The 12,343-nt window shown below is 38.7% G+C and overlaps 1 protein-coding gene across 1 annotated transcript in view; it reads right to left on the reverse strand.

Moving 5' to 3' along the window:
• Positions 1–12,343, reverse strand: part of LOC107730934 (NADP-dependent malic enzyme, mitochondrial-like) — an 85,306-nt gene that overhangs the window by 18,688 nt on the left and 54,275 nt on the right. The window contains exons 4-5 of the mRNA XM_016541898.1: positions 3,965–4,040; positions 3,116–3,277 (exon numbers count right to left, since the gene is read on the reverse strand). Of these exons, the coding sequence (XP_016397384.1) occupies positions 3,116–3,277; positions 3,965–4,040 (238 nt within the window). The remainder of the gene's footprint in view (positions 1–3,115; positions 3,278–3,964; positions 4,041–12,343) is intronic.

The raw sequence follows: 12,343 nt of genomic DNA on the forward strand, positions 1-12,343 counted from the left end.
ATATATATATATATATATATATATATACATACATATATATACACGTATGTGTATACATACAGTTTACATACCTCATAATAATAAAAATTATGAAATAATGTTGATGTTCTAAAATAAACAATTGTACTTATAGTGCTATATTTTAAAATTGTATGTTATATTTTCTACCGTTAAAATTGTAATTATTTTATATCTAAAAGCATATTTTTAGTAGTATCTATTTTAGTATATAAAACTCTATTAAAATAATATACATAAAATCTTATAATTGTATGTGTAATAGTGTATATATTTACAGAAGGGTGCAAACAGCTGCAGATATTTACACTGAAATGCAAATAGTATCTGACAGGAAATCCAGTTTGCTGACATGAACAATTAGCACATTTAAGCTCTTCACAATAAGCCTGCATAAAGCCCTTCCATGTTATTTGCACATCTTGAACTTTCTCTAGCAGCCAGACCACAGACAGCGTTCTTTACGGATTAGAGTTTGACCAGAGTGTACAGGGCCTGGATCAAACACCCTTAAATGATGTATGCTAATCATAGATCAGATTCCTCACTGTCTGTATTGATGTTAGTGACTGCGTTTGGAGAGTCAAAACTGTCTTGCTCCTTTAGAAATAACAGTAGACTTAATCCTTTAATAACACTCATTTAATCATCAGACTACACAGTCCTATAACACGCACACACAGCTGTGGGGGTATAAGCAGTGAATTCATCAATCACTAGACCTGTCATCTCTTCAGAATATCATGAAAACGAGGTCTTAATTACCTCAGTCTCCATTGAAGTCAGCCAAATGGTGCAGCAGAAGTCGTCTTTCAATTTTTGACTTGTAGAGGGACGGAAGACTAAATAGCAAGCCATGTGTGCGGGTATGAAATACTGCTTTTCTGTCTGTTTACGTTGAGATCATTTTAATAACAAAACAGACTCTTTATTGTGAACACATTCATGCAACATTAACCCAGACAGTGCAAAATAAACAAATAAATAAAATATAACCAAAACAAATTAGAAATAAATTAAACATAATCGAAAAAAATAATTCTCTCCATTCCTCCAGCTGAATACACTTGGATGCAAACACAGGGGGGCAAAAACTAGAGAGTCAACTCATTAAAGTGTTTAGATGCCCGAGGATACATTGAATAGCTGACTGGCCACTCCGCATTTAGCACTGCAGCAGAAGACACATGTGGAGCTGACCTGCTGGATACTGAAGCAGAAGTGAATGGGAAAACTGACTCAGAGCAGTTACACAACAGTGTTAATGTGCTCTTACCCTCTTACTCATTTATGAGCTTTTGTACAGACAAGAATGTGAAGCTGAGTTGAGGAACTTCAAATTTTTGTGCAAAAGCAAGAATTGTTGACATGACATAAGACCACTCATATTAATTCTATATGTTGATTTGGTGCTCAGTTATTATTAGTTATTACTGGTGCTCAAATATTAATAATGATTCTCATTTCTGGATTCTTTGATGAAAAGAAAGTAGCAGTTACTTGAAATAGAAATCTTTGTAATATAATAAATGTCTTTACTATCTTACCGCAATCTTTTGAATGATAGTGTATCACAATTTCCACAAAAATATTGAGCAGAACAACTGTTTTCAACATTGATAATATTAAGAATAGTTTTTTTAAGCACCAAAACAGCATATTAGAATGATTTCTGAAGGATCATGTGACACTGAAGACTGAAGTTATAGCTGCTGAAAATTCATCTTTGACATCAAAGGAATATTTTTTTAATGTATTAAAATAAAACAGTAAATTTAAAAATTTTACAATATTACAGTTTGACTGTTTTAATAAAATAAATGCAGCATTGGTGAACGTAAAAAAATTTGACTAGTAATGCCTTGCATTTTTCTCCATTACTTTGTGTGTAGAATAAATCTGATTAAATGAACCCACTAAACTGAAAGCTCTAATTAAAATGTTTAAAGGTCTACAGCATGTGATTTATTGTTGATTTTAAGAACCACAACTCTGTAAGAAATATATAGGGTAGAGTGGGGGAAAACGCCTCCTTGGGGTAAAATGCCCCCCTAAAGTTTTTCCCAAAATAACCACTAGATAAAGTCAAGATACATTTTTGTTGTAGCTATGGACTACGTTGACAAGAGTGATATAGAAGTATTCACCATGAAGCTTACACTGGTGATGTACATGAGAGAAAACGTATTTCACAGTAAGTGATCTAATTTTCAGCAGTAAGAAAAAAATGTTTTTAAAGCTTGTTGTTTTGTAGAACATCACAATTATATATGATATGAGAATACTAAGACCTGTAGATGTGTTATTTAAGAATATAATTACATTTTCAGAATGACATAATTTTTTTCCCCAAAGCTGTCTGTGGGGTAAAACGCCCCCAGGAGGCATGGTAAAATTACTTTCTCCTGAACATCAAATCCTTTGTTTTCCATTAAATGTATTTTAACTAGTTGGTTGAATACAAATATTTGGACTTTATATTTAAACAGTACCTCAAGTTAGCATCAAGTAGCTAGTTAGCATCATCTAACAATATTTTTCAAATAAGCTATTATAATTTTGTAATCCATAATTATTGATTAAATTATTTTTCATTTTAAGCTAAAACTGCCTGTACTCTGATTTTGCTGTAAATGTATAAAGCAAATTGCTTTGTCAGACTGGGGGCATTTTTCTCCTTCTCTCCATCCATGTGAGATTTGGCATCTATAATGGCATGGCTAAGCCACTGCTCTGGCACAGAAGGAAGTGCCAGGTGTCCACTGGCACAAAGCCTTGGTAGATGAGGCAGTGGTTTTCTTTTTCTGTGGCGCCACACCCTTGGCCCTGTTAAGAATGATGCTCACAAAATGTACTTCTGAACTCACAGGGCTATTCATAGCCTACAGCTACTGCAGCCGTCACCTCTGTCCTTCTGCTACAACATTGCAATGCTGCGACCAGTGAAAATAAATATGCTGGTGGATTAGAGTCGTGAGAGAGGATGCGGCTGCTAAGAGTAGTTAAGTCCCTCTTTGATTATGTCAGAGTAAGCGAGATGGCAAGCGTGTGTCAGCAGTCACGGTCTGGTTGACTGTGGTGCCACAGGTCTGCGTACCTCATTGTCTGTCCCTACGTCCAGCATAACAGGCAGGCACTGCTGAGGTGGCATTCCACCACAGGCGGTGTAGAGGGCCAGTTTACCCACAGGGATGCCCATGCCATAGCAGCCCAGATCCCCCAGGCCCAGAATCCTCTCTCCATCTGTCACCACTACAGCCTAGCAAAAAAATACAAGTTAAGACAATTCACAAACAGACTCCATAAATGACCAATTCCTTTACCATTTTTTTTTATTTGAACCAGATTTAATAAAATGTGGGCCATTTATTCTTTTAAAAGGCATATACCCATACAATACGCTTGCTGGCCTAATTTATGCACTCTATGATCAAATTACTTCCTTCATTATAATTTTATGTTTTTATCTTGGATTAAACATATACAGTACATTAATATCTGTGATTGGCTAGGTTGGCTTGTAAGTCTACCCTCCAGCAAAAACAGATTTTCTGCCTTTATAATCACATTTTCACATATTCACAATAAACTACAAATTCAAAATAACAGCATGAGATGTAATAGAATCCCATTACTGGACACAACTGATCCCAAAACAAGAACAACATGTTTTTCCCGGTAACATTGTGATGCAGATGAAGAAGGTGTTTAACATTTTTACTGCTTCATGTCATAGCACCCCGTACATCATTACCTTAATAACTTTTAAATGCTTAACGAGCAGATTAATATGACTTTTTGGCATTGTTTTCATGGTGCAAGTCATATAAATCAATGTCTTTGGAATTGGTGAAACCCTGGAGAGTGTTAATTTGTCTGACAGTGAGAGTTCTGGTACATTGTGTAATAGTACAGGATGATGTATTTGGGAGTGTGCAAAACTCACACGAATGTCCTTCTCTGGCCAGCTCTGAAGTAGTGTGGAGATGTGGGAGCGGTCATGAATTGTAATAAATAGGCCCCTAGAAGACAGAAAAACAGAGTAAGTGACAAAACATGGTCAACTTAATTGATTCTGCTTTGTGTCCGTGTCGCAAGAGCTTCCATTCATTATATATGGAATCAGATTACCAAAACAAAACCAGGTGCATGAGGAGGCTAAAATGAGGAGGCAGAGTCTGTATCTTTAAGTCATTAAGTATAAATTCATGTTCCAGTTCCATTTGGAACAATTCAAGCTTCAAGTTTTACCTTCAGCTAATGTACAAAGCTCCTTGCTATAAGGAGGCTTATTCACAGATTTATTTATTTATTTTCATTTTAATGATTGAATTTGGTAAATTACAGTTTCTCCTGTTACCCCCTTTCAGTAACTGAAATAAAGCTGAAATAAAATAAAATATAAATATGAGGTGAAAATCTAATTTAAAATAAGAAATGTTTCTTTGGCAACTAACTGAAATAAAATCATTCAAGTTGAAGTACTAAAATTACTAAAACTGAAATAAAAATAAATTAAACCTAAATAGTAATAAAAAAATTACTAAAAATGACAACAAAATTACTAAAACTTAAAATGAAAACTGAAAATGTAAAAATAAAAAGGCAATTAAAAATATTAATAAACACTATAATAGTATATAATAGTATATAAATAATGCTAAATTACTGAAACACTGGTCTGTTTCATGAGCTCAATGAAAATGCTTTGAGCTCCCTCTAAATCTTTATCTGCTGCTGTTATTGTGTTACTAAAAAGTTGATTATATCTGATCCAATTTCACATTGACTGCTTTGCTTTACTTCTCTACTCTCAATTATTTTCGGATCCAAATTTATTTTTGAGATAGCTTGGCCTCCTCAAAGACAGCAGCCCTGAATAAAAATAAAATAATAAAAGTAGAAAAAAAAAACATAACACAGATGACAGTATGCAATAATCAAGAACACAGGCAATTATTCTTTTGAGCAGACAAAACTTTATAATCAGTATCATCAGTCTTGCAGTGAACAAGAATGAATTGATTCTAATCGACCTCTCAGTCTATCTATCCAATCTATCATCCCCACATGTGCTAATAATAAAGAGGCTTTTTTATAATACTCTCAATTATTTTCGGATCCAAATTTGTTTTTGAGATAGCTTGGCCTCCTCAAAGACAGCAGCCCTGAATAAAAATAAAATAATAAAAGAAAAAAAAAACATAACACAGATGACAGTATGCAATAATCAAGAACACAGGCAATTATTCTTTTGAGCAGACAAAACTTTATAATCAGTATCATCAGTCTTGCAGTGAACAAGAATGAATTGATTCTAATCGACCTCTCAGTCTATCTACCCAATCTATCATCCCCACATGTGCTAATAATAAAGAGGCTTTTTTATAACCACCCATGACCTTCTGAACATAAACAAATTAACAGCTTCATCCCTGGGCTACTGGAGAACGGTTTCTCAAAAAAGCTTCTCAAATGCAGACTGTAGGGTCACTGATTTTTTTGACTCAGTACACTTTGCACTAAAGATTCAAAAAGAAAGAAAGAACAAACCAGTTTCAACCAAAAGTCTATGTTGGTTGAGCACGGCTACACTGGTCTACCAATCACACCAGTGCTTAGTGTAAAACAGCCTTGTTAAGTCTGGGAAATCATGTTTGTTGAAGGTGGCAGGAAGGTTTGTTGAAGGTGGCACCTTTGATCATATTTATGTAGAGGTTATACTTGACCAATCCATGCCTAGAAAACAGATGAACAAATGCTGACACTCAGATTTTCTGATCCATATTTAATGCAAGATTTACTCAGATGTGGCGTGTGAATGGTGTTTGATCTTGGTGTGTGGTGTGTTTTAGTTGCTGATGCTGAGGTGTGACCTGAGGTAAATCACTGGATTAATAAATATGCAAATAACAACCTTGGCTTGACCTGCTCAGTTTTGTTTTACATAGACTTTAGTGTGAGAAGATGCAATAGATAAAAACAAATGCACTTCACAGTGGCATTTCACATGTTCTTGCACTTGCAAAGATTCTCTCTGTTGCTCAAACTCTCAATACTGACTGCTTTTTTTGCCTTAAGTTTTTATTTTCTGGTCTCATGAGATCCACTGACCATAGCTGGAGGAGCAGGATTCCTGGGACATCTTTCATCTTGAACTCAAATATATCTCGAGGAGATACACCTATTGTATATGTTTCTTCCTTCCACCCACGGATTCGTGGAAAACTTCCAATCTCTCAGTCAGCCTGAGTTCACAGAATCCATAAAAAACAAATAATTCTTACATCTGGAATTAGGCTTCACTAGGTGGACTTGATCAGAGTCCAAGAATCCTGGTTAAAGAAGACACAAATGGAGGCCATCTTTTGACAGGGAGAACTCAGGCAATGACAGGAAATCTGAAGATCAGTATATAATAAATCATATGACTCCAGGATTAAAGTTTAGACATCCTTATAGACATCTACAAGATGTTGCTAAATTCCAGTGCAGCTGAAAAGGCACATAAGAGCTCTTCCTCAGCAGCTGACACACGGTCAAATGAAAAGTACATGCCTGGGAGCAGGGATCATGCTCGAAACACAAACATAATTCAGGATGCATGCTCCTCTGACCCAGAATTCTTTACAAGCCATTCATTACTGTAGTGTTTTTCTTGTCAGCTATCGTGGAAATATTATAATATTAATCACAAACTCAGGGACACCATGCGGTACGCATCGCGAATTCTGGAGACCTCTTTATTACAATACCCATGTCACTTCCTGACACTCCTTAGCTTTATGGGTAATGCAGTTTCACACATGGTGTAAACAATCATTACAATCACCAAGCAACATGATGAAATATCCACTAAAACTTCAGTCAACAAACTTAAAAGTATAATAAATTAAATGGATAATACAGATTTTATCATTAATAAGTGCTGCAGTACTGTGAAAGCCTTGCTCAAATGTGTCCACTGGAGGCCTCACAACTGGTGACCATCATCTTCCTCAGATTCAAAAGTTAAAGGAGAGTAAAATTAATTTTAAAGGACCTATAAGAAAATGAGAATGTACATATACCATATACTTTTTTTAGACACAAACTTGGTGCTAATTTAAAAAAAATACACTGCCATTCAAAAGTTAGAGGCCTGTAAGACATTTTAATGTTTTTGAAAGTCTCTTATGATCACCAAGGCTGCATTTATTTGATCAAAAATTTGCCATGGCAAGCATTTTCTTCAGAAAATGTGCATATCTAGTATTTTCAAATATGAAATAACTATAAATATTAAAATAACTATTTTCTATTGTCATATTTTTTTAAATATAATATATTCCTGTGATGTTAAAGCAAAATTTTCAGCAGCCATTACTCCAGTCTTCAGTGTCACATGATCCTTCAGAATTCTTTCTAATATGCTGATTTGCTGCTCAAGAGACATATGATTATCAATGTTGAAAACTGTTGTGCTGGTTAATACTTTTGTGGAAACCATGACCCCAAATTTTTGAATGACAGTGTTATGTTATCATCTAAAAAATATTATACTATTAATATTATATTAGTATACTATTATACTATTAAGGTGGTGTAACCTGGTGTTACATGAGAAATTAGTCCCATTATTAGTAATAACCTGTCTACTAAGTTGCCCTTCTCTTAGATAAGCTCACTATGATATCCCATAGTTCTGTGCGTGTGGTTTGACTCTTGTAAGTATTAAAAAAGCATCTAAAGGAGTGATTTAAAGCAATTTAATTCATAAATGTCTATTTTCCCCCTTGTTTTCCAATATATTATTCCAATTCTACCGGGAAATAAGCATAGTAGTCATTAAAATGTTACTTAGTTATGTCTAAAGTTCTTTCAAACTTGTTTAACATTATTGCAAATGATGTTATGATGCCTTGGAAACCTGTTTCCCTCTCAAAAACACTAAAAACTAAAGTGTCCCTGGTTTTCACTGCTCTATGATGTTCTCCTCCACAGTGAATCATCATATGCATGATGAGGGGGAAAACCACAACAGATCTTTTAAACCATTTTGGATCATATACAGACAGCCTGGAAAACTTCCCCCACATTATGTCTGACATCAGCTTGGTAGCCACTGATAGGCGGCTCAAACTCGTGTTTTTAAAGCAATGAGCACTGTATCCAATCACAGACATTTCTGTTGAGCGCATAAACACACTGTCCACATCCACTCAGTACTGAACAAAACACAGTTTTATTCATCACAAGCTAACTGAGTTCTACAATTAAATAGTTTCAACAAGTTTTTGTTCACAAGTGAAAAAAAAAAGTGAAATCATTTAGCTTTTAAATATGAGCCATTTGCATTTATACTGTCTGAAATGTATCCACAAATACAAAACATCATGTGTACTTTTCCAGTCAAAACGCAGATAGTTCAGAATTTATTTTATAGATTAAAAATCACTGTAAAATCATCTGTATATTGTATTGTGATATTGTTCTCATAATGTAACTGTTTAACTACAGTATATCTCTGTGCACATCATGCAAATCTACTTTTTTTTTTTTTGCTTGCATCACCGTTGTAAAGCAATATCTTCAAAATGATTTTCTCTGACAGTGTAAATCACACACTATTAAATGAGAAACCTTCAAATCTGGTTTAAATGCTTTGACTTCAATCCTGAAATTAACCCACTGTTAAGTTTACTACCGTTATCAATTCTTCATGCATCGGAGTAATCAGTATAACTTCATGTAACAAACTTAAAAACTGACGTGACGTGACATGTGGTCAAGTATGGTTACCCATACTAGGAATTAGTGCTCTGCATTTATCCCGTCCTAAGTGCAAACACACAGCAGTGAACACACACACACACCCGGAGCAGTGGTCAGCCAATAATGCTGCGGCGCCTGGGGAGCAGTTGGGGGTTCGGTGCCTTGCTCAAGGGCACCTCAGTCATGGTATCTAAGGTGGAAGAGGGCGTTGTACATTCACTCCCCCCACCTACAATCCCTGCCGGACCTGAGACTCAAACTTGCAACCTTTGGGTTACGAGTCCGACTCTCTAACCATTAGGCCACGACTTCCCCAGGCATGCTGTGACATTTCTGCAGCATGGGATCTGGAAGCAGTCTAATCAAATGAATTTATTCACACATTAATTTTAAATCGCAAAATTATTCCCATGTACCCCTGTCCCCAAACCCCCAAATTGCAATCATCCTCATAAACAGTTCAGCTCTCTTTTAGATTTCCTACGGGAAATCCTACATTCAAAATAAATTAAAAGCTGTAATATATATATATATATATATAACAGACAGGCAACACAGGCATAGGAAATAAAACAACACAGGCTACAATCCTGACAGTACATCCCTCCCCCCGGAAAAAGCACATCCTTGCACCGCAAAAGATCCAACTGAGGAGGGAGGGCGGGGGCTCTGGAGGAGGCCATGGAGCAGGAGAAAGGCAGGGACTGGGAAAAGGTGATGGCGAGAAAAACCATGGTGGGAATGACAGAGGGAGGAGTCAGGTGGTAAACCAGAGTCCATGGTGTAGAAGCCCTTGATGACACCATGGGGACGAGCGATAGAGAAGGATCTGCTGGAGGTGGAGATCCAGGTGGAGCCGAGCAGACAGAGAGCCAGAGTGACACTGCACATCCGGAGGGCCAAGGCGGAGTTGACAGCTCATGTGACTGAGGCAGAGATGGGGACCTGGAAGACCGTGGTGGAGCTGGAGCGACTGAAGATAAAGGCGGAGCTGGAAGGAAGGAGGAGCCAGACGGAGCCAGATGGATGGAGGGAAGAGGCGAAGCCAGAGGAGTGGAATCCCAAGGCGGAGTCGGAGGGACGAGGAAGCCCGGTTGAGCCAGTGGGAATACGGGCCATGGTGGAGACAAGGGAGCCAAGGCAGAGCCGATGGGTCAGAGGGACGTGGTAGAGTCCGGGACATGGAGGCTGGAGGCAGAGACAGGGGATCCTCATGCCTAGGCGGAGCTGGAGACTGAAAGGCCTGAGGCGGATCCACACAAAAGGGTAGAGCAGATTTAAGATGAGCAGAGGGACAGACAGGAGCCAGTGGAGATGAGGCCAAGGAACAGACAGATTCTGGGATGTGGGAGAGGGAGGCTGGGTGATAACACAGGAAATTCAGGAGATGCAGGAGATACTAAGCTGGGTGGAACCAGTGGAGACGCAGGAGATGCAGGAGATAGTATGCTGGGCGGAGCGAGCGGCGATCCAGGAGATTAAGGGCAGGGCGGGGCCAGAGGAGACGAGAAAAACAGGGGATCAAACTCTTTCAGAATCTCAGAAAATGGCTCAGAGGCCAGCAGCAGCTCATCCTCAGTAACGGGAGTGTGGGCGGGGCTCCATTCCATACCCTTGTACTCCATAAGGACTCCCTCGGGGATGGGCGATGTTGCCAGCTCGCGCATCTTGTCAGATGCGCAGTGAGGCTCATCCTCTGGGGCGATGACAGACTCAGACGCTTCCTTTTGTGCTGGATCATGAATCGCGGCAGGCTCGGGCTCTCTGTCTGCGGTGGGCTCCAGCGATCTCTCTGTGCAGCGGGGTGATGGCTGGCTGGGCTCAGGAACGGGAGTGGGGCTGGTGATGTCCTCTGATGGGCAGACAGTGAAAGGCAAGCCACAATTCATCAGCATCCACTCCCTCGAGGACCTTCCCCGGACAGCTTAGCCTTTGTCATGTTGTTGAGTCCAATTTAGTAAAAGGTACACAGGCAGATGTCCGGGTAGTGCGTCAGGTAGGCGAGATCTAAAAATTCCATCGTGTGGTCCTCGAGGTAGAGATCCTCTTGCTCCAAACAGAGCAGACGTACAGCTGGTATATCTATTGCGAGGGGGGGAGGAAAAAATTTTTAAAAAAATAATAATAATAAAATGTCCAGTTTCGGTTCCTTCTCCTGTCACAGCTCGGTGGCTGTAATAAAGCACACGACGATAGACTATTTAATTTGAAATAGTCTTTTATTAAGTCAATCCAAATGGAACAGGAAAACTCAGGAGTAGGTAAACACAATCGCATAAAACAGATGAGAACGTACAATAGGACTAAGGAAACTCAGGGTATAAATACACAAGGAAAGTAATCACACAGAACAGAAACAGGTGTGGGACCATAGAAACTAACTAGAGGGGGGAAAATGAACCAAGGAAACAGGCAACACAGGCACAGTGTATATATTTATATTTATATATATATATATATATACATATATATATATATATATATATATATAAACCGATGAGCCATTAAATTATGAACAACCCCACCCTATAGCAATGAGTGCAACCAAATGGTGCTGCAGGTGCATACCATCCGAGGACCAGCTTTCGGTCAGTAGAGTGTTCAGTGTCAGAATGGTAAAAGCTGCCGATTTATAGAAGTTTGATAAAGGACAAATTCTGATGGCACTGTGCCTCAGAACTTCAATCTCAGAAATGGCGCGTCGTGTGGGTTGTTCAAGTGCTGCTGTTGTGAGTATGTATCAAAAGTGGTGCACAGATGGCCAAACAACGAATCTGTGTCCAGGGCAATGTGTAACAGCACACAGTTCATCACAACCTTCTGCATATGGGCCTGCGTAGCAGACGACCCAGCCGGGTCCACATGTTAACTGCATGTCTTCGCCAACAATGCATGAAATGAGCCCAAGATCTTCAAGATTGGACCATGGATGATTGCAAGAATGTGGCCTGGTCTGACAAATTAAAATTCCTGGTGCATCACGTCGACAGCTGAACACGGATACTCCAATTACCAACAGAAACTATGGCACCTGGATGCACTGTTGGGCAGACAAAGGCTGCCGAAGGTGGTGTTATGCTGTGGGCAATATTTTCTAGGCCCCATTATCCCAATAGCACAATCCCTGACAGGTGTCAGGTATCTGAACTTCATTGTGGACCAAGTGCACCCATTTATGGCAACTGTATTCACTGCCAGTGATGGCCATTACCAACAGGATAATGCGCTATGCCACACTGCCAGAATTGTCAAGGAGTGGGTTTGAGGAACATGATGGTGAATTTCTGTTAGTGCCTTGGCCTCCAAATTGACAAACTGAGTATTTGTGGTTCAGCTTAGAAAAGCGGGTTCACGCTACATCACCACCACCCCGCAATGTACGGGATCTGGAGGACCTGCTGTTGACATTATGGTACCAGATACCACAGAACACCTATCGGCACCTCATTGAATTAATGCCTTGCCACTTGGCCGGTGTTTTGCGGGCTAAAGGAGGTCCTACAGGTTATTACGTATGGTCATAATGTAATGGCTCATCTGTGTATAAATATACATATATATGTATATATCT

This window comes from Sinocyclocheilus rhinocerous, unplaced genomic scaffold (genome assembly GCF_001515625.1).
Source record: "Sinocyclocheilus rhinocerous isolate Xijiao unplaced genomic scaffold, SAMN03320098_v1.1 scaffold1993, whole genome shotgun sequence".
In the NCBI taxonomy this organism is placed as follows: Eukaryota; Metazoa; Chordata; class Actinopteri; order Cypriniformes; family Cyprinidae; genus Sinocyclocheilus; species Sinocyclocheilus rhinocerous.